We start from the raw sequence: 20,916 nt of genomic DNA on the forward strand, positions 1-20,916 counted from the left end.
CCAACACCCAAGCCAACTCAGCACGTCGGTCGTGACGTCTAGCTACCTTATTGTCGCCGTCTCTTGCGCGATGGTATCATAATGTGTATGCCATACATCACCTGTGGAAATAACAAATCAGGGCGAAGCAGCGGATATGCCAGCATCAGTGTAGGAGAAGTATAGAAAATACAAGGCATCTATGAAGCGTAAGTGGCACTTGAGGAGCACCATTTACTGGTAAGTTGCCATTATGTATCGTTTGCACGGTTTTCAGTGATTGTTACAGTGTCATATCACATGGCAGCTACACCCAACAGTTTTCACTGGATAGAATGCGGTTGTGTGGCATGCGCTTCATTAGTTGTATTTTCAGGCATGATAGAACGATGGATCAATATCTCGCTGTGGAAATGAAGGCGGCGTTTACGAGACAGGAGCGCGGGATGATAGTGACTATCTAGCTTTCGATGGGACACGCCGACGTTCGTTTTGTGACTATCCTGACACAGCTTGTTCTATTTTCACATGGCAACTTGGAGCGCGCCCTCAGACGTTTCTAGGGTCAATCACATCTAGCGCAAATATCCACCCGTCACGATGCTCAGGTTATGCATCTATCTCAGCACCACATCTGACCACGTTGATATTACATTGATTTTCAGGTCTCACAGATGATCTCGGGCTGCTGTATGACTGCGCACAAGCGACCGAAGAATCAACATTGCCCACTCCATGTTCCGTGGACCCATTCTCAGCTTAGTCATAGCTATCCTGGCACACACGTGCACTTTGCCACTCGCGTCTATCATTGTAACAAGCTGCATGCATTGCCATTTCCACGGCAGTCCTGATTTCCGACGTCGGTTCTTCGTGTCAGTGGTCGAGATGCAGTCACCGAGGCTCGGTAAACGTCTCGACGCCGCAGGTGAGTTTTGTGCTCCTGTGCCACGGCGGCTGGGTCACGTCGAGAGCCGACGCGCCTCATGATATCGCTTTCGTGGATCTCCAGGCCCACGGGACAATAGAGTTCGTTATCGTATCTTATGGGGCGGTGGCCCGTCTTTCTGACCGAGGCAACACCGAACTTCAGCACGCCTTGTTTGTCCCGATCATGATCACACTGCACATAGCCGCGGCGCTATCTAGTCTCTCATAAGGTCTCACTTCTGACCGCGGAATGCACCGTTGTGCAGCCATGTCTACCTCCACTCAGCCCGCCTTCGCCTGGCCCCAGTCCCAAAACTGCGGATACTCGACTCTCTTCAATTCTGGTCTCAAGGTCATGACGACCAGCAGACCATCTTCCGTGATAGTGGGCCCGTCGGCCCTCTCACCAGACGATAGCGAATCGCCCAATGTGCCAGAAAAGCGAGGCCATGTACGAAATGCTTCATACCCCCAGCGCCAATTCCCTCAGACTGCGCTGCCAAAACTGGCGACACACGAGCAACTCGTAGATCGGCCTGATCGCCTCCGAGCGGGTCCACACCCCACTATGCGAAGACACAGCCCACTACCAAGGAGCATTCCTAGTTCCTGGGAAACACGATATGCAGTATCCCCGTTACCGCGCACCCCACGCACCCCCCGGTATGTCTAAGCACATAGTCGTATTATAATGGTGCTGATATTGAGTCAAAGAAATAGTCGGAGAGACTCATTCTCAAGCGACGATACAGAACGGAACCCGCTCTCCTCCTTCCTGTCTCTCACTACATCGCCTACGGAAAGTTCCATCGACCTGGCGTCCCGACGCGATCGACGCGCATCTATCCAGACCCTCCCTCTCCCTCCCAAGTCGACTAACACCGCAAGCAGGCGACGCTCCGTCATGAGCGCTGCCGATCTATACATGTCTGCCCTCGACGATAGAGGCGAGAAGAATGCCAGCGTCTTCGACGACGTCGGCGGATGGAGCGATGATGTCCTCGGGGATTGGCGCCAGATGCTTGACAGTGCCTTCCAAGATGACCGCTCGTTCCTCATCACGTCTTACTGATTCATGGATACATCACGGCGGTCGTCCTGCCTTACTCTACACCAGTAGTCATGCTCGCTGCAATTATTTCTCTATTACCATCCTATGTGTTTTGCCTCATGTCCTTCTCCCTCTGCTATCTTGACACAATCGAGGACTATTATATCACCATAGAACTCATCTGCCATTTTGTACTTCATAATTCCAATATTGGTCGCCTGATTGATGTAGCATGGATGCTGTTATATCTGTATGCATCACAATCTGATACTTTACACGCTATTGCAACGTTGCTAGCAAGCTACCGCCTTCGTCCAACCGCTCTGCGCAGGCTCTGACCGCAGTCGTGCATCGCAGTCTGCATGACACCACTCGGAACATGCCTCCCACATAACGCGTGTCGCAGCTGTCAGCTGAGGCCCCTTCCACGCAGGCAGTCCAAAGCCAATCCGGAGCAGATCAATTCCGGGGTTCAAGGCGTCGCGGGCGATCAGTGACGGGCAATGAGCCGTCGCCAACCCTCCCTGGTCAGCAGAGCGAGCACAGCGAACACGACCCACAGCCTGAACTTCCTCCACGGGCTCACACGGGCCCCAGGCCTGGCCGGAAGGCGCTGTGCCTGCATCTTGTTCAGCTTCTTGATTTTATTCTGCGTTTGACCACACGGTCATGCGGGGTGAGTAAGGCGCGTGTCCGAGAATAGCAGCAACGTACCCCATATGGCGGGTATCGAGCCGACATGACAAGAGTGTCAATCCTGGATACACCGGTACGTGAGTCTGCCGTGATAACGTACATGAAGGAGCTCTACGTACCAACTGGGGTTGTCCACAGTGGCCCTAAAGTGTGTGAACGTGTCGAATGAGTACTTCCCTGTGCTGTATCCAGCTGGATATCCACGCCTCGTCAGATCAGTACACGCGGTAATCAGGGGAGGCGCGCACCTCCACTGGGGCCGATACCTCCAAAGGGCAAGCCATGCACTGCACAAAAAGGAAGGTTGGCAATAGCTAGAACTGCGCAATCCGGACGCACCTCGCATGTGAATCACAACCTCGTTTGCAACTGCTGTTCCGCTTTGGGTATTGTCAAACACTAGGACGATATTACTACAAAGATCCTGCTGCGAAGAACTGTGGCGAGCTACCTTTGGCTTTGATCGCCTTGTTTCGCGTGAACACATAAACAGCCAGTGGGTGCTCCCTAGCCATTGACGTAATGAACAGAGTGCGCTCGGGTGAACGGCCCAGACTGACCGAGCATTGATGAACTCAATCGCCTCGTCGATACCACTAACAGGCACAATGGGCAAGACAGGTCCGAAGATCTCCCTGAGAACCGCTGTGAGCTTGATTTCCTCCACAGCAACAGAATGGCGCAAGGCGTCTGATTGCATGCTCACTCAGTCATAAGCGCGTCATCTCCCTTGACGTCTTTCACGACAGTGGGTGGTATGAAACGGTTCTCGATGTCCACTTGCCCTCCAAAGACGATCGCGCCCTGAGTCTCGTCCAACAGCCGCTTGATGCGCCGGGTGTGCTGCTCCGTAACGGCGCGTGACATGTTCGTCGGGCTTGGTGACTCGGTGGGGAAGAACTCGTTATACCTATTTAGTCACAAACAATAAGACAAGGTTCGTGTCAAGATTGTGGACAGAGCGTACGCGCGCTTGAGAGCAGCTATAAAATCGTCTTGGAAATCTCGCGGGACGAGTACGTAGTCTGGTGCGAGGCAGGTCTAGTGGGAGTCACAGCACCAGATCGTGTGCTAAGTTCGCGGCACATACCTGTCCTGCGTTGGCGACCTTGCCCCATAGAATCCTCCTTGCGCCCGTCATGAGGTCACAGTCGGGGCTCACGACAACAGGGCTCTTTCCTAGAGAGGACAGATCGTTGGATTTGTACACACCGCGGCATACTTCATATGCAAAAGCTCACCGCCGAGCTACAAAGACGTCAACACTCGTAGTGTCATATTTTGAATAAATCTGACCTCAAGAGTAACCGGCGTGAGATATTGTGCTGCCGCCTGGCTGATTATCTTGGCAACGCGACCATTACCTGCACTTGTCAAAAATGGGCTTGATCAAGCCATGCTAGGACATACCGGTGTAGAATACTGCATGGTCAGCCATACATGAGGACAACTCCTTAAATGAAGTACCATCTACGCACTGTGGTCCCACTGGAGCCCAAGTAGCTATCATTACTGGTTAGCAGCGTGCGTCGTTATGAACGTCAGGGAACTTGCCTTTGTCGTCTCAGGTACAGCACCGTTGACGAGGCGATAGCAATCCTGGTCCACATACTTGGGCAGTAGTTCGGCCAGTAAACCGCTTACGGCTGGTGTCAGCTCCGAGGGTTTTATCACCGCAGTACAGCCCGCGGCAATTGCGCCAGCGAGGGGGTTCATGATGAGAAGTAAGGGGTAATTGAAAGGTGCGATGAGGAGGACGGTCCCCTTTGGCTCCTTCCTCGTATGGGGAGACATGGCAAACCACATGTGGTGGAAGGCGGCCTTCTCTGGCGCTGCCCATTTCTCTACGGCATGGTATGCGTCGATTATCTCGCCGATAGTGGGGTCAATTTCAAGCCTTAACGCACATAGTACTGCGTCAGCCATGTCAAACGGTGCACATAGGGCACAAGAGGACACACAGATCAGCCTCTCCGGAGGGGCGCCCGAGGTCGGCCAGGAATGCATCACGGAAACGCTGTCTGTTGTCTTTAACGAGATAGGCAAGCTGGAGAAGCTGTTCCTTGCGATACGCAATGGGTTTAGCCTTCCCAGACCGGAAGCTCCGACGAAGTTGTTCGTGGATCTTGTCGTATCCTCACTTCAGTCCTGTTGAACCATTATGATTATACCCCCAACATACCTTGGGGATTTCCTCGATTGGCGTGTACTCAAGCTTCGACATGGTGGCAGAACACTTGTCTTATGTCCTCACGAATGAACTCCTTTTATGCTCCCACTGACTCCGATGCTCGTGCGCGCGCGTGTGATGCCAGTGGACTTGTGACCCGTTCGGATGTTGTTTCTGCGAGGGTAGCCTCGGTGTTGTGGGTTTCCCGAGTGAAAGAACTTGTGTGCACACACCTTGCTCGAGAATCCGTGCCGCGGGCTCTGTGTACAGCGGGGAAATGTGGGGCTGAGAAGGGGTCGCCGGCTTTCTGCTACCAACTTCAATAGCCGACCCGGTCACCCCGAGAATCTCGGATTGCCTTACGTGCGGGACCTCACGCGGCTACTCTCACAAGCTCCTTGCTCCTCTGCTCGCACTGTGCATGGTTCGCCATAAGGTATGTTTTTCTGCAGAGCACCTCTTGTGTCGTGCACCTAAATGGGAAAATGCCAGAATCGCTGGCTCCTCGTCGAGTTCATCCCTTGCACCACACCAGGCCCAGGGAGCACAAACGCGTCGGGCGGGCAGACCTCATCTGCTGCACTAGGTGCCGGCGACGCCGAGCTGAACAGCAAGCAAATATGGTCTGCGCTGAAGCAGAGCGTGATCACCCACTTCGGTGATACAGGCTGGGGTGCGGTCGGCGCGTCGCTCAACAGTGAGTTCAACCCAGCTCAAGGGCTCCCATGCACAATCGTTGAATGCATGGCCGAGCAGTCAAGTACTACTCGCCGCGAACGAACATGTGTATCATCCGTGTTGCGCGCGACCATCATCGGATAGCGTGGGCGAGTGTGACGCTGCTATCGTCGATTGAAGGACAGAGGTATATCCCGAACGTGGTCCATGTCGCTGGTAAGTTAGACCATCGCCTAAACATCCTATGCATCGACTTATAACCCAATATCTAGGCACCATTAAGCAAGCACAGCTTGCCGCCATCCAACATAACAGAGAAGTCATCGCCCGATATAGAGCCCTCGCCAGGACGCCAGGTCGGTGGTACTGCAGCTATCGCGATGTCTTACTAAAAGTGGTCAATCGCTCTTAGCTGGATACCAGGACTCATTCCATGAGTATCTGGACAAGAGCACACAGGAGATCGAAGCTCTCCGAGACTAGGAATTATTCAGCCCTTGTCGTATCAAGCCCCACTGTCTACGTATTATGTGCTAGGGAGCCGCAACATGCCTGCAAATTGTCTACAATTTTGCTCGTACCCTTTCCTCTATTTCCAGTGGCCCTGCGTTTTCCCTCATCCACGCCTCGGCCCACTCGACCATCCCACCAGCCACTCCACCTCCTGCCGCGTGTCTCCCGCCTGCAGGCACTCTCGCACTCTCTCGCGCCCCTTCGGCATAATTGGTCATGTAATCGGGCGCGCATCATAGCCACGGGCACGCAGGTGGGTAGGTGTCAGGATGGGAATGATGGGTGTCGGGAGCGCGCTGTGCGGAGGCGCGCCTAGCAGCGGCTGCGAAGCGAGATGTGGAGGAAGCGCGAGGAGGGAGAGCGGGATAGTGCGGAGGAGCGGGCGGAGGAGGGAGAGGAAGTGGGTATTGAGATCGAGGAGTTGCGTAGATAGCTGGAAGCGGTTAGACCAACAAAAGAGATTTCTTCTGGTGAGCATGACTACCTGTGCAGCTGTACCGTCCTCCAACAAGTCGAAAGAGCAGTTGGCAGCAGAGGTGATGTTTGCTTGACTTAGTGAAGTCGTATAAATTAGTGAGCGTGACGAGCAAGACGACTTCTCTCTTGTTAGTATGCTCATGCCCTAGTGACCGACGCGATAAATTAGCTCTCATTGTGTAATTATAGCATGCACTCAGCGGCCTTCCCAATGGCGAAGTATTTTATGTTAAGTCACTTGATGGACGTTCGCCACGAGGGTCAAGTCGGGCATCAGTTTGATCCCCCAGCCTTAGTACATAGGAGGATCGTCTGGACGGTCCCAAGTAGGTGTTTGGCGCAGATCTTTGATTGGTGACACAGTGTCAACGGAATAGGTCTAGCGCAGGCTTTGCAAACCACTGTTCCGGGAAAAACACTTCAAGAGTTTTTGACAGGTTATTAACATGAGGCACCGGGGGGAGTTGAATCTCTGAAAGCCTCACGAACGATCCTTCTTTTGGTGGTAAAGAGCTGACCTTTGGCTGGAACAACAGCTCAGCAGGCGTAGCGAGGGGAGCCCGTGTTGCTTCCATACGAATGGCTGGTAAGTGCCACTAGAGAATTACCGCCAGGGATCAGCTGGAGAACCCGCCGTCGGGTTATCTACAGGAATTGTATGGTCATCTAGACGGGACGCCGTGGGGTGATATGGAAGAGCATGGGAGTCGGGGACGTCGAAAATCGTGCCCGCGCAGGATTCCCGAACATATAAGTCTAGCCAGAGCGCCTGTCAGCGTACCATGTGTAATATGAAAAGAATTGAGACAAGACCGTGCATTCAACCATAGCCTCCACCTCCTCCAGGAAACCACGCGGATCCAAGAATTCTTTGACTTCGGTCAGGTCGAACAAAATACCAACCGTAGGTATCACATCGACGTCGACGTCGATGTGATACCTATGGTTAGAAGAGGCTGGCGAAGAGCAGGTTAATCTCATCCATGCTATTGGCGTCATCGTCGCTAAGGGCTTGAGTGGAAGGCGGGATTTGATTGTCGAGCAGCGAGTTGGGGGCATCGCCATTGAAGACTTCAGAGCCGACATCATTGCCTATGGGAAATTCTTCGAGGGGCTCGTGCCAGCTGTAGTCAGTTGTATTGAGCCAATCTTCTACTTTCGTGTTATTACCGTTTGATCCTACAATGGTATCTGGCGTGACATCAATTATGTTGCTAGGCGCCGATGGAACCAGGCTCCTTCCCGCCGCTGTGGGAGTTATAGGGGCTCAATCCGACAAACTTGACGCAAGCTAAGTCCTGCAAACCCATCCGCCACACTTGCGCCACAATCCGGCTACATCCGAGGCAAGATCAAACTCCGAATCCCAACCTTAAACCCCCATAACTCCCTACAGCGGCTGGCACAAAACATCTACAAACAGCGGAGGAGCGGCGCATGTCACCTAGATTAGGAAGGCAGGATACTGGCCCATCATTACATAATTATTATGGTCCCGTGTATTACAGTAGCGTTTATGTGTCCCAGCGTCGAGTCTTGTCGTCCTCAGTGCAACCTTGTGACCATGGCTTTCACCCCTCTAATAAATAAAATTATACCTGGCTTTGACACAGATGCGCGCATCCCTGCCGAGGTTGATTTTCGTCCTTCTGACTGGTGAAGGCCTCATGCAACATCCCTTCGTTGAATAACCCATCCTCGGCCTGGCTGGCACTTCAAGTTCAGCTGATACAATGGTCTATACTCCTATATTGATGCCTGACTCGTAGATGATGAGCGAGGACTTATGGACAGTACGTCGTCCTGAAGATCGAGCGAGGAAGTCGAGAATGACCACTACTCCAAGCGAAGAGGAGCAGAGACTTGAATGAATAACCAGGTCGAACTTAGAGTTCGACCGACTAATGGTACAACTACTTATACAAGTACCGACTGCGCACGGACCATTGTGTCTATGTGGTCGTGTTAGTGAAGAAAGAAATGTAGTGGTACGATGCCGAGTATGAAGTGTGCATGGACCCCATTATGTAAGCTACATAATGTTCAACCTGCGGGTGAGCGCTAAGACAGGCGCCAGTATGGGCGCTAGTAGTACAAGGAATAGAACGGAAAGACAAATGTTTCATTACCCCCCTGCCAGAGTCGAAGTCCCATTCGACTACTTACTGCTCACCATCTCCATACAACTCCCAATCTACGCCGTCGTCCTCCTCTTCGTCGAACCACTCCTTGCGTGCGTTCCTCCCTACGTTCGTCCATTCCTCGCCAGAGAGGTGCTTCTGATTCGGCCAGGAGCTGTCCCATGTCCATTGAGTGGTGTCGGGTGTCCAGTCGGGGTCGACTTTGCGAAAGACGACGGGTGTATCAGGGCGGGGGCGCGAAGGTCCCGCGACGGGACTGGTCGGGGGTTCGGGGTTAGCGCTGCGCGGTGGAGGAATAGGTATCGCTTTCGTCTGCCTTTCTTTCTCCTTCCTCTCCTTCACCTCGTTGATGATTCCTTCGAGGAACACGTTGTCAACGACCACCCCCACGCGTCGCGCAGGTTCTTCAGGTGGTGCGGATACATGTCACTTCATCAGCCTGGTTCCACACTCTCGCTCCAGGTGTCCAGGGGCTTCTTTTCTGCATCCTGCGTATTGTATGTCCGGACAGTCCCGTACCCAGTGTCGAGACGATCCGCATCGCCTGCAGCTTCCCTTCGGGGTCCAACCAGGGTTGGGCTGCCAGTCAGCCGGGATGGTAGTGCTCCGCGGCGTTGCTTGGAGGAAAGGGGATGGGATCAGGGGGCGCCTGAAGGCTGTCATCGGTAGGGGTGTGGGTAGGGGTAAGTACGCGTTGGGGATGGCGCACGGGATGAATTTGTTGTGTCGGGCCCCGATACTGCACGGCAGGAGTGGTTGAAAGCGATGGGCAACTTTCAGATTATCAAGCCGGATGAGCTCAGTGAGGACGCGGTCGTCCTGTTGGCGTAGGAGCTGTTTGTGGTGGTCGATGGCCTCATCAGCTGCCTTGACAGCCTCGTCGTAGTCGCGGCGGGCGGAGAGATACGCTTCTAGTGCAGCACGGTCGGTGGCATTGGTTGCCTCGGGGTTGTGGGCTTTGAGCTTGTTGAAAACGTCGGTGGGATTACTGAGAAGGAGCATCAGCAAGGTGCTGTCGCCGACGTGGGTGTGCTTAGGGGTGTAGATTGAGAGCCTTTTCCCGCCTTCGGTCGAGGGGGTGTTGAACTGGTCGAGGAACGAGAGGGTGGAAGACATGTTGGTGCGAGTGGGGATGTAGCGACTGGGTAGAGCTGCTATCGATTCAGCTCAAGTCCTTCCTGTTTTTATACTCTGCCAACACTTCGTCAGTCGTTCCAGTCAGGTTCGCTTCGGGCTCCCATGAATCATCGGCTGTTGAGTAACCCTTCCACCTGACGCGATATTCGCGGCACCGCATCCTCTTGTTCTCTCGGTGTCCGATGATGGCTTCGACTTCGTAGTTATCTTCGCCTTCGATAAGGTCAGGGGGTGGCCTCGTGTAGTTCGGACCATGGATCTCCGTTTCCGAGTAGGGAGATAGAAGCCATTCGTGGAAAACGGGGTGGACTCGCCAGGTGCTAGGCAAGTCTAGCTTGTACGCGACCGTTCCGATCTTGTCTAGGACTTTGAACGGCCCTTCTCGCCTCGGGGCTAGTTTCCTGGACAGGTACGGCAGCTTCAAGTTCCGGGAATCTAGCCATACCAGCTGACCTTTATGGAAGGAACCCCCCTTCCTTTTTACTCTCTTGGCCAGGACGTTCTGGGCCATCTCCATTGCCGCATGTGCTTCTTCGCAGATGTTTTGCAAGTCCTTGAGGCGATAAGCTGCTTGGGGTGTGTTTGATCCGGGGTGCGCGGTGGGTATTCCACGAGGTTCGTATCCCATCATGAGTTTGAACGGGGACACCTTCGTCGTGGAGTGCTCGCGGGAGTTGTGAGCAAATTGCGCAGTGTGAAGATGGTCAGCCCACTTATCCGGGTCATTGGCAGTGAAGCAGCGGAGGTAGATCTCCAGCTCTTGGTTCACTCGTTCTGTCTCACCGTCGGTTTGCGGATGGAATGCTGTACTCATGGCTGATTGGACCCCAGTCATTTTGCAAAGTTCCTGGAAGACTTTGGACGCAAATTGTGGTCCTCGGTCACTGATGATCTTGTCTGGGAGTCCAAACCACTTGTAGACCTCTCGGTACATTGCATCTGCCGTTCCAAGAGCATCAATTGTTTTGTTGCATGGGATGAAAATTACCCCCTTCGTAAGGTCGTGGTCCACTACGACCAAAATGGAATCAAAGCCATTGGACGGTGGCAAGTCCGTGATGTAATCACACGAGAATGTGCTGAAGGGCTTGGCATTTGCGCAGGGCCGAATGGGGGTGATGGGCGGTCGGGCTGGATGCGTGTTAACCTTCATTTGCTGGTAGATGCCACAGCCGTTAACATAGCGAGCGACAAACTGGGCCATGCTCGGCCATCAGTAGTCACGGCGCAAGCCGAGGAGGGTTTTCTGAACACCGGGGTGTCCTGCGGAGGGGAGGTCGTGATAGTGGGAGACAAGATGTTTGCGAAGAGACTCATCTGGGGGTACATAGACCCGATCCTGGTATAAGAGGAGGTCATTGTCGATGGACCAGTCTGTTCCAGTGTGTGGTGCTCCTCCGGTGCACGCCGCAGTGAGTCCTTCCTTCATTATTGGGTCGTCTTTGAAAGAAAGAATGGTGTCGCAGGTGTCGATGTCGATGGCAGCGACTCATACTTCTGGTGGGAGCATAACAATGTCGGTGTTGTCATTAGAGCCGTCGTCATGGTCGGGTCGGCGGGAGAGAGCGTTGCTCTGCACCATTTGGGTACCAGGAACGTGCACCAGGCGGAAGTCAAACTCGGTCAGTTTACTCGCCCAGCGTGCTTGTCGTCGGTTCATGTCTTTGGCCTGCTTCCAGTATGTGAGATTCTTGTGGTCGCTGAGAATCGTTACTGGGTATGGGCTGCCAATGAGGTAGTGCCTCCACTCATCTAGTGCGCGGATGACCGCGTATAATTCCCTGTCGTAGATGTCGTAGTTTCTTTCAGGCGCATTGAAGCTCTGGGAGAGGTATCCGCAAGAATGCCAATTGCCGTTGTCATCACATTGGCGTAGCACCGCTCCGGTGGCAAACTTTGAGGCGTCGGTTTCGATGGCGAAGGGTCAGTCGGGATCTGGCATATGTAGTACCGGTTCTTCTAGAAATGCCTTTTTGAGGGTCTCAAAGGCTTTCTGTTGGTCAGATCCCCAGGTCCAGGTGACGTCCTTCCGGGTGAGAGCAACCAACGGTTGCGCTTTGTCCGAGAAGCCTTTGATAAACCGGCGGTAAAAGTTTCCAAATCCAACGAAGGTGCGTACTTGCCTGAGGTTGGATGGCACCAGCCAATCTGCAATGCCAGCTAGTTTGACGGGGTCCATTGCGATTTCTCCTGGGCGGATGATCATGCCGAGGAATTCGACTTCGGTGACGTCGAAGGCACATTTCTCCAGTTTGAGGTAGAGGTCATGTTGTCGAAGTCGTTCGATAACACATCATGTTCGTTCTTCGTGTTCTGCCTTGTCCTGGGAAAAGATCAGGATGTCGTCCATGTAAATGCAAAGCCAGCCTTCTTGAAGCATGTCTGCGAATATTGTGTTCATCATCCACTGGAACGTAGCGGGAGAATTACACAGCCCAAAGAACATCACTGTTGGTTCGTACAGCTGCAGCGGTTTGCCATCAGTTCCGGGTACGATGAACGCTGCCTTCCATTCGTCTCCTTTCTTGATTCGGACATTGTTGTATCCGGCGCGGAGATCCATCTTCGTGAACATCTTGGCGTGCTTCAACTTGTCCAGGAGGTCTGATATAAGCGGGAGCGGGTATCGATCCTTGACCGTGTTCTCATTGAGCAGCCGGTAGTCTTGGCAGGGGAGTAGTGAACCGTCCTTTTTACCAACGAAGAAGAATGGACTCGCCAACGGGGATTTCGAAGGGCGAATGTACCCTTTACTCAGGTTCTCCTCGAGGAATTTGTCAAGTTCCTTTCATTGCTGCGGGTTGAGCGGATAGACCTGTTGCTTCATGTCCGCGAAGCCCTCCTTGAGGTTGATTTCGTGGTCATATTCGGTGTGGTCTGGAAGTCGCGCAGCCGTGGCTTTGTCGAAGACGGGGAGGAGATCGTGTAGGTAGGATGGTACCATCTGTGGTAGCGTTCTTTCTGTCTTGCCTTGGGCGTTCGAGGCTGCAAGTTCGGTGGAAGTGGTAACACGCCTAATGTCGTGGTGGACCTTCCAGATCATGCCGTTGTGAAGTCGTTTGTAGCCAGATGAGGGTTCAGGGAGTCGCTCCTTGAGCGGAACGTCCCTCACTGCCAGGGGTTCCTGTTTCTCGTACTTGGTGATCATTGGCGCTCCAGATAAGTAGGAAATGATGAACTCATCATCGTCGATGTCCTCCGCTTGTTCCTCGATGGACGCAATACCCGTTGACCCAAACCCATCCTCCCCGCGTTCAGTTTCATTGATGCAGTCGGTTAGCATTACTGGTGGAGTGCTTATCCTTTCAAGGATGAGCTGGGCAACTTGGTCGCCGGCTTTGACGGTGAATGGGAGGTCAGAGTTATTGACCAGCAGGACTGAGACCTTGCCTCGGTAATCGGAGTCGATTACTCCTGCAGCGACGTCAATTTCTTTTAGCACTAGACCGGACCGAGGTGCGATTCTTCCGTAGTGTCCCTTGGGAATAGTCATGGTAAGGTCAGTGCCGACCAGGCCTCATCGTCGGGCGGGGATGATGAGATATCGTATCCTGCTGCGCCGCTAGTCTTCCGTTCAGGAAGGGTTGCGTGCTCTGAGGTGGGGATGACAACGAATTCATCCTCCGTTGGTTCTGGGAGTGGGGTAGTTATGGCCTTCTTTAGTTCTAGCCGGGCCACTCGCCTTTGGTACAGGTCCATCTTCCAGGCCCTGGTCTCGTCTCTTGTCCACCGGTGATTCAGCTCCACTTGTCTGGTTTTCCAGTCTATCTTGGGGTTTTCGAGTTTGAGCCAAGTGTGGCCGAAGATGATGTCTTCCTTGCCGATGCTGGCGACGTAGGCTTTGACAAATCGGGGTTCTCCGCTTATCTTGTAAGATAAGAGAGCTCTTCGCGTAATGAGTGCTTCTTTGTTCGGGGTTCCATCCACGTTGAAGATGGGGATGGGTTGGGGAAGGGGTTCTGTCCGAAGTCAATGTTCTCGGATGAATCTTGGGCTGATGAAGATTCCTGTTGCACCGCTATCGATGAAGGCGCGCACCTCGACGTCTTTTCGTCCCACAGTAATCGGAATGCGCAGAGCGCATTCATTTCGGACTACTAGAATTACACGGGACAGTGAAACGGATACGGGCAGTGGTTGCATCGGCTCACCCTGCCCCTTCAAAAATCCTCCATCGTAAGTTCTTCATACAGCTCCCACTTCTCGTCAGCGGAGAGTGCCTTGATTCTGGCACGGAAGTCGTCCTTCCCAGATCCTCCCTGGTTCGGCCTCCCACCCCCTTGTCGTGTGGCCGCTTTCTTGCGGCAATCCTTGGCACTGTGGCCCTTGATGTGGCAGTAGAAGCACAGGTTCCCGTCCCTGTGGAGCTTCCAGTCGGCCTCATTGAGAACGGCTCCTAGTTCCCACTTCCTTCCTCCCAATGTGGAGGCAAAGGTTGCCGCGACTGCAGTGGCGTCGATATCCATTGGCTCACTGTAGTCCCTGGTGTCTGTGACGGTGAGGGCCCCTTGTTTGGCAGCGTCGGCGTTTCGGACTTCGTCGTACCAGGCTTTCATGGTGTTGGGTCGGTCTCTAGCGACCCTAGTTGCGAGAGAGACGTAGAGCTCCTTCGGAAGTCCCTTGATGAAGTTGGCGTGGAGAGTGTGATAGTCATTCTCGGTGCGGTTGACGCCATTGACTTCAGCGTCCTTGAGCTGGGCTTTCGATGCTAGCTGCTCGAAGCGGGTGACGTAGTTTCCAAGGGAGAGCGCCGTCTTCTTGTTCTTCTGTCGTTCGGGCAGCTTCATCAGGATTTGGTGCGCCTTGATTCGCGTTCCGTGCTCAGGAAACGCTTCCTCAAGGGCGGTGGCGAAGGCTGCCCAATCAGGATAGACCTGGACTCCCCCTGCCGACTTCTCGTAGTATGTGTCCGCCCACGTCTTCCCTAGGTCCTTCCTCATCAATGCTACCGTGAAGGCGATCTTTGCTTCATCGCTAAGTCTGGTGTTGTTGGTGGCAACGAAGTAGGAAAGGACGCATTGAAGGAAGCGTCTAAGATCCTCTGCCTTTCCGCTGAAGGGTTCCGGAGCGGGGATGTCGAGGTGGAGGGGTCGATTGGCGGTTGATTGTTGAAGTCGGTATGTATCGAGAGCAGCCACGATGCACTGATCGATGTCTGCTTGAGTGAACGTCGTCATCGGAGGTTCAACCAGTGCGTTGGTTGGTGCGAATGAAACAGGTGGTGGTTCGGTGTCTGGAGCCTCAATGGGAACGTACTGAACGTCCGGGAGTTTGAACGATTGTTCGTTAACAGGTGACTGTAGGTTCTCTGTTATTTGTGCTGGCTCAACGTTGATTCGTAGGGTGGCGAATACGTCTTCTGGGTGAGCGGGAGGGTGTCTCTGGTAATAGCTGACAAGCTGTTGATGGGCGACGATCTGCGGGTTGGAACCTTCTGCGCGAACCCAGGAGCCGCCTCGAGGATAGATGGGAGTCCTTCTTGTGGTGGTGACGAAGCAACAGTCTGCTCGGTCGTACTGGAGAAGGGGAGATCCTGCGAGGGCTGGTAGTCCCAAGGGAACCGGGTTTACTGCGTTGTTCGACGTGATGGTGGATGAGTTGTTTGACTAGGTAAAACTAGGAACGTAGCTTAGAAAGTTCGACCTTTTGATACAATGGTCTATACTCCTATATTGATGCCTGACTCGTAGATGATGAGCGAGGACTTATGGACAGTACGTCGTCCTGAAGATCGAGCGAGGAAGTCGAGAATGACCACTACTCCAAGCGAAGAGGAGCAGAGACTTGAATGAATAACCAGGTCGAACTTAGAGTTCGACCGACTAATGGTACAACTACTTATACAAGTACCGACTGCGCACGGACCATTGTGTCTATGTGGTCGTGTTAGTGAAGAAAGAAATGTAGTGGTACGATGCCGAGTACGAAGTGTGCATGGACCCCATTATGTAAGCTACATAATGTTCAACCTGCAGGTGAGCGCTAAGACAGGCGCCAGTATGGGCGCTAGTAGTACAAGGAATAGAATGGAAAGACAAATGTTTCATCAGCACTCTCTATGCATCTGCGATCCAGGTTCTCGACTTTTGCACTGATAATGTTGCTTCAAAGATGCAAAGTGTTGCGAACAATGGGCTTTCTGCGCGTCGTTGTTACATTCACTCATGGGGGTTGCGATGACCTCAATTGATGAAATTGAAATGTTTTGATGTCAATTATCATTTCCGGGAATCAATCCTGCCTCGTATGGGAGGTGCAGCACCGGTCCTCCGCTATTTGTAGATGTTTTGTGCCAGCTGCTGTAGGGAGTTATGGGGGATTAAGGTTCAAATGGGATGTCACATGATATGCACGTGATGGAATGGCACATGATTTGTGGCAAGATTTCTATTCTAGGACACACAAGATAAAGCATTGAGTACGCTATTCGGATGAAGTCCCCTATAACTCCCACAGCGGCGGGAAGGAGCCTGCGATGGAACAGGCTCGATCTTCGCCAGTGGACTAGCTGGAGAAATCATGTGAAAGTCAGTGAGCGACAACTTTCAATGAGAGTGAGCAATCTTGACCTTGCTCAATAAGTATGTCATGTTTCTGCTTATCCTCATTCATATAACAAACAATAGGTACATTCAAAATTGCCGCTTAAATCTCGCTGGAAAACAAGCGACTTCTCGCTGCTTTTGAGCGCCCAAATGTGGCTGAAGCTCGCTGAAACGTCGCTGAAAGCGTCACAGATAACTAAGCGTGATGCAGCTGTAATTTGTTCACGTTCTCGGCTTGCGAAGGGCTAACCAGCCAATCAGGTTGGCGAATCACGCAAGCGTGACATGGCCGTGAACCAGAATCTGTGAGCGCTTGCGACGAGCAGTTGCTTAAATGTCGCTGTTCGAGGAGGGGAGCTCAGATTCTGCTCGCTGCTTTTGGCCGCTTAAATGTCGCTTGTTTTCCAGCGAGATTTAAGCAGCAATCTTGAATGTACCTAATGCCCTGTCTTCCACCGACATCTCCCAGGCATCCCCATAACTTATTGGGATGCCTGGGAGATTTCAGTGGAAGACAGGGAGGACCAGTCACCGTTGTTGTTATATGAATCAACACCCCCAAGAGGGAAACGGACAGTTGCATAGACCCATGTATGCAGGTAAAAGTTTGCAAATGGAAATGGCTTTGAAGGCCCTTCAAAGCCTTTTCCATTCGCGAATTGTTTGCTTGTCGAGTCGTCTCCAAGCTTAGTGTGACAGAGAATACAAGTGAATATGGCCCTAAATCAGGTTCGGATCCCATTTGGATTCTGTTCGCCTTGCGTCCACAGCGCTGCACTCCATGTGCATAACGGGTCAACAACAATCACTTGGTGCGAGCGATTCGCTCTGCAAGATTCACTTGCGTAGTGCGCTATGTTCCCAGATCGAAATGATGCTGACCTCTGGTCATCTCTGGGCCCGTACGAATTGCGGTGGCAACAGCGACAGCCCTTTCTTCAGTGAAAAAGATATGCGTTGCGTCTGCGCTATCGTCCGGGTTGGGTTCCTTCACGGAGAGGGACTGGCAAATTTCCACGACTCTTCGAAGATGGGATCCTTCCTCCAGTAAGCTCGTCTCACTGAGTTCTTTGCACTCCTGTAACATGCTCGCAGGCTCGAAGACATCTCACCGATGCTACTCGCATCTCGGACGGAGAGTCAGTCTATATCAAGAGAGTAGGCACTGGCGACAATGAATCAAATATCGCCGCCATGCTGTCGACGGAGACGCTGAGATGCGACCCCAGAAACTACAGCGTCCCTATCCTTGATGTTCTCAAGGATTCCGATGACCAAGAGATCTCCTATATGGTCATGCCGTTTCTTCGCCTCACAAACCGCCCCGAATTCGAGATAGTCGAGGACGTCATAAACCTTATTGACCAAATTTTGAAGGTATATCATGTTGCTTGCTCGGTTTTGAGACGCCCTGATATTTTTGTTTCTACGAACAGGGTTTGGTCTTTATGCAGGAACAAGGCGTGGCTCACCGGTTAGCGCTTGAGGCAACTGTTACGATCTGGCCATGCTCCTGACATCAATCTGCGAACAGTGACTGTTCAGAATGAAACATAATGATGGATGCAAACCAGATGTTCCCTCAAGGCTTTCATCCGGTCAAAACCGGGTTTCTGCTCGACGCCAAGACACCAGCGCGCCCTCTCGCAAGGTCTCAAGTGTCGGTGAAACATTACCATGTCGGCTATGGGATTTCGATATACATACCGCCTCACGTCCACCCCAAACTTGCGCTAGGCATTGATGGTCGGGATCGAGACGTGCCAGAGCTATCTGCATTCGCACCTTACGACCCATTCAAAATGGCTATATTCATCATTGGCAACATGTTCAAAAGAATATTCCTCGACGTATGTGGTTGCCGCACACCTTGCTCTTCCAGCGCCACTGATTACTCGTTCTAGGAATTCACCAATGTCGGGTTTCTGCTGCGCTTGCACGAGTCTATGACGCAGCGTGACCCTGCACGCAGACCTGATTCTCAGGAAGCATCGAAAGAATGGCAGGTCGTCCGATCGTCACTCTGGCAAGTACATCGGAAGTGGAGGCTTCGGTCCCGTCGTTATTGGTTGCACAATCCCTACTATGATGTCGATTCTTTCTGCAATATCTCCACCAGCCTCACTACTGAATTTTTGGGCTGGGGTACATAATTGCAAGGTTAGCGTCCCGTACTTCGTTATCTTGACCAGTACATATCAGCGACGTTCGTTGGCACTCCTCGGAGGCTTAGTATGAAGAGATATCGACGTTCGAATGCATGATCGTTGGCTACCAGTGCATCATCCCACGTATATCAGTATGGGCGGTAGATAGATTGTATGCACACTGCCGTGCGTCAATTCTACCGTTGCATCACAGCATAAGCTCGACGGCCGCCTGATCAACAACTATGTCCAAACTTGGGTCATGATGCATGAAGGACTCGATTGGCGTGCACGCTTCAGTGACAATTCATAGTTTCGCTTGCACCGCGTCGTCCACTTCGGTTTTCGCGTCCCCTGCCTCTATACTCTTCCGCATCCACGCTCTCGCCCACTCGACCATCCCACTTACAAGCATCTCCACCTCTTCCCGCGCGTTCCCCGCGTGCAGACACACTCGGACCCGCTCACGTCCCTTCGGTACTGTTGGCCACGTAATCGGTCGCGCGTTTACCCCCCGCGCACGCAAGTGCGTCGAGAGCGGCCGAGGGTAAGGCGTCAAAATCGGAATAATGGGAGTGGGAAGCGCGCTGTGCGGAGGCGCGCCTGGCAGCGGCTGGGAAGCGAGATGTGGAGGAAGCGCAAGGAGGGAGAGCGGAATGGTGCGGAGTTGCGGGCGGAGGAGGGAGAGGAAGTAGGTGCTGAGATCGAGGAGCTGCGTGGATAGCTGGAAGAGGTCAGACCGGCGAAGGATCGATTTCGGAAAGCATGACTACCTGTGTGGCTGTGCCGTCCTCCAACAAGTCGAAGGAGCAGTCAGCAGAGATGATGTTTGCATAACTTAGTGAGGTTGTATAAATTAGTGAGCGTGCGTAGTTGAGCAGGTAATCTCGGACAAGCGGTGTGACCAGCAAGACGGCTTCTCTCTTGTTAGTATGCACAATGCCTATGAGTGATTTGAAGCAGTACGTACCGCCGGTCCCCGCTAACGCTTTCCCGAAAGTGTGCAAACGTGCAAATACCCTTCTTTCCAGACCCAGGAGCGCGACCAGCCCTCGTCCCTCAGGTCCATACACACCGGTCGCATGCGCTTCGTCAACGATAACATACCCGTTCCCTCGAGGGAAGAGCTCTTCCATCGTCTCGACCATCTCCGTTAGGGGTACGATCGTCCCGTCCATACTATACAACGTTTCCACAGCAAGAAAAACGCTGCTTTTGCCGGTGCGAAACCCGGGATTTTCCTGCAACAGCTGGAGGAGCACGTCCCGGAGCGCCTCTACTGAGTTGTGTGCGAATGGTCTTTGGAGAGCAGGTGCGACGCGAGACCCGCGCATTCCATCGTGCACCGACGCATGGATGTGCTCGTCAAAGACGAGTGCATCACCTGGCTGGGGGACGCTAGAGAACAAGCCGACATTCGCGTCAAAGCCTGAGTTGAAGAGCAGCGCGGCCGGCGCGTCGAAAAACTGCGCAAGACGCGCCTCGAGCGCCGCATGTGCGCTGCCGTTCACAAGCAGTCGCGAGCCGCCCGAACCGAGCACAGCAGGAGCGGTACTAAGCTTGCGGAGGAACCGCGCTCGCAAGTCTGGCGAGCTCGCGAGCGAGAGGTAGTCGTTGCTCGAGAAGTCGGCAAGGCCCTCGTCTGCAGCAGGGTCGGGGAGGCGCCGGCGGATCAGGCGCTGCTCGCGGGAGTGAAGGGCGGTGGCGAGCTTGGCGTCGAGCACAGACATGACGGGAACGAAGGGGGAAGATGAGGGTTGCAAGAAAACGAAGAGAACATTTTGAGCATGGCGTTTGCGCGAGTCATGGGGCGCAGACGACCGCTCCCCAACGCGACGCGGCTATAGATCGGACTTCATCGAGGCTTGCTCACAAAGATGCTGCTGCCGCTCAGGCATCTCAATCACCTTCTTGCATAGAACCCGTATCATCCGAACAGGATTTTTTCACCTGACAAGTACCTGCCCGAAACCGTATCAAAATGCATGAATGTCACGAGCGTGACTTACGGTGGCGTCTACCTATATTGCGTTCAACTAGGGACGAGGTATCATAACTGTGCTACTACGTTTTGAATAGCAGAGGACAGGAAGATGACAAAGTCAATGTATCCGCGAGAGAGAAGCCGGGGCATGACGGGTATGAATGTAGTATCCGCCAGCAGCAGATGGCGTTGAAGCTCCGTGACTGACGCGAGTCGTCACGCGTTTTACCGTCAATGCGTGACTGATCGACCGGGCAAGGCTGTAATAAAGTCTATGATGGCCCTCCTTCGTGCGACTCCAATCGAGAGAAGACCGCAGCTCAGTGAGGTCTAATACAACGCGTATTTTTACAGCAATTCTGTCTCAGATGACACTCACGGAACACATCTGCCGCGACGCCCTTTTCAAGGAGTCAATCATATGTCGCGGCCGGTATCATCTCCATGTCAACACTCAATCTATGCTAT

General features: G+C 53.1%; 6 protein-coding genes across 6 annotated transcripts; 3 read left to right on the plus strand and 3 right to left on the minus strand.

Moving 5' to 3' along the window:
• The first annotated feature begins 1,073 nt into the window (after positions 1-1,073).
• On the plus strand, positions 1,074-2,263 carry POSPLADRAFT_1041248 (hypothetical protein). Its single transcript, XM_024477872.1, has 2 exons — positions 1,074-1,572; positions 1,624-2,263. Exons 1-2 carry the CDS (start codon positions 1,178-1,180, stop codon positions 1,979-1,981), a joined length of 753 nt encoding a protein of 250 aa, XP_024335871.1. The 5' UTR covers positions 1,074-1,177; the 3' UTR covers positions 1,982-2,263.
• Positions 2,198-5,091, minus strand: POSPLADRAFT_1075850 (hypothetical protein). Its single transcript, XM_024482864.1, has 18 exons — positions 5,060-5,091; positions 4,839-5,000; positions 4,618-4,781; positions 4,229-4,553; positions 4,135-4,159; positions 4,067-4,078; positions 3,953-4,020; positions 3,898-3,904; positions 3,747-3,835; positions 3,624-3,697; positions 3,363-3,566; positions 3,217-3,291; positions 3,108-3,163; positions 2,996-3,055; positions 2,905-2,943; positions 2,776-2,848; positions 2,675-2,717; positions 2,198-2,609 (listed from the first exon to the last, which is right to left on the minus strand). The coding sequence occupies exons 2-18, from the start codon at positions 4,878-4,880 to the stop codon at positions 2,451-2,453; spliced, it is 1,515 nt and encodes a 504-aa protein (XP_024335872.1). The 5' UTR covers positions 4,881-5,000; positions 5,060-5,091; the 3' UTR covers positions 2,198-2,450.
• A 212-nt stretch (positions 5,092-5,303) lies between these two features.
• Positions 5,304-5,987, plus strand: POSPLADRAFT_1060161 (hypothetical protein; the record flags this gene model as incomplete). The annotated part of the gene is made up of 4 exons (XM_024481232.1): positions 5,304-5,523; positions 5,583-5,720; positions 5,777-5,860; positions 5,917-5,987. The coding sequence occupies 4 exons, from the start codon at positions 5,304-5,306 to the stop codon at positions 5,985-5,987; spliced, it is 513 nt and encodes a 170-aa protein (XP_024335873.1).
• A 7,945-nt stretch (positions 5,988-13,932) lies between these two features.
• POSPLADRAFT_1060164 (hypothetical protein) lies at positions 13,933-17,404 on the minus strand (the record flags this gene model as incomplete). Its single annotated transcript, XM_024481233.1, has 3 exons — positions 13,933-15,378; positions 15,438-15,451; positions 17,200-17,404. The coding sequence occupies 3 exons, from the start codon at positions 17,402-17,404 to the stop codon at positions 13,933-13,935; spliced, it is 1,665 nt and encodes a 554-aa protein (XP_024335874.1).
• A 107-nt stretch (positions 17,405-17,511) lies between these two features.
• Positions 17,512-18,470, plus strand: POSPLADRAFT_1060165 (hypothetical protein; the record flags this gene model as incomplete). The annotated part of the gene is made up of 3 exons (XM_024481234.1): positions 17,512-17,694; positions 17,892-18,167; positions 18,222-18,470. 3 exons carry the CDS (start codon positions 17,512-17,514, stop codon positions 18,468-18,470), a joined length of 708 nt encoding a protein of 235 aa, XP_024335875.1.
• Positions 18,471-18,771: 301 nt separating this feature from the next.
• Positions 18,772-20,194, minus strand: POSPLADRAFT_1049216 (hypothetical protein; the record flags this gene model as incomplete). Its single annotated transcript, XM_024479689.1, has 3 exons — positions 18,772-19,176; positions 19,238-19,407; positions 19,435-20,194. The coding sequence occupies 3 exons, from the start codon at positions 20,192-20,194 to the stop codon at positions 18,772-18,774; spliced, it is 1,335 nt and encodes a 444-aa protein (XP_024335876.1).
• Positions 20,195-20,916: the final 722 nt, after the last annotated feature.

The sequence above is a fragment of the Postia placenta genome, assembly GCF_002117355.1.
Source record: "Postia placenta MAD-698-R-SB12 unplaced genomic scaffold POSPLAscaffold_13, whole genome shotgun sequence".
NCBI lineage: Eukaryota > Fungi > Basidiomycota > Agaricomycetes > Polyporales > Adustoporiaceae > Rhodonia > Rhodonia placenta.

Coding starts and splice junctions, on each gene's coding strand:
- POSPLADRAFT_1041248 (XM_024477872.1), top strand. CDS start 1,178: ATGTCTACCTCCACTCAGCCCGCCTTCGCCTGGCCCCAGTCCCAAAAC. Junction 1,573..1,623: donor CGCACCCCACGCACCCCCCG/GTATGTCTAAGC, acceptor ATTGAGTCAAAG/AAATAGTCGGAGAGACTCAT.
- POSPLADRAFT_1075850 (XM_024482864.1), bottom strand. CDS start 4,880: ATGTCGAAGCTTGAGTACACGCCAATCGAGGAAATCCCCAAG. Junction 4,160..4,228: donor ATCGCCTCGTCAACGGTGCT/GTACCTGAGACG, acceptor CAGTAATGATAG/CTACTTGGGCTCCAGTGGGA. Junction 3,698..3,746: donor AGGTCGCCAACGCAGGACAG/GTATGTGCCGCG, acceptor GACTCCCACTAG/ACCTGCCTCGCACCAGACTA.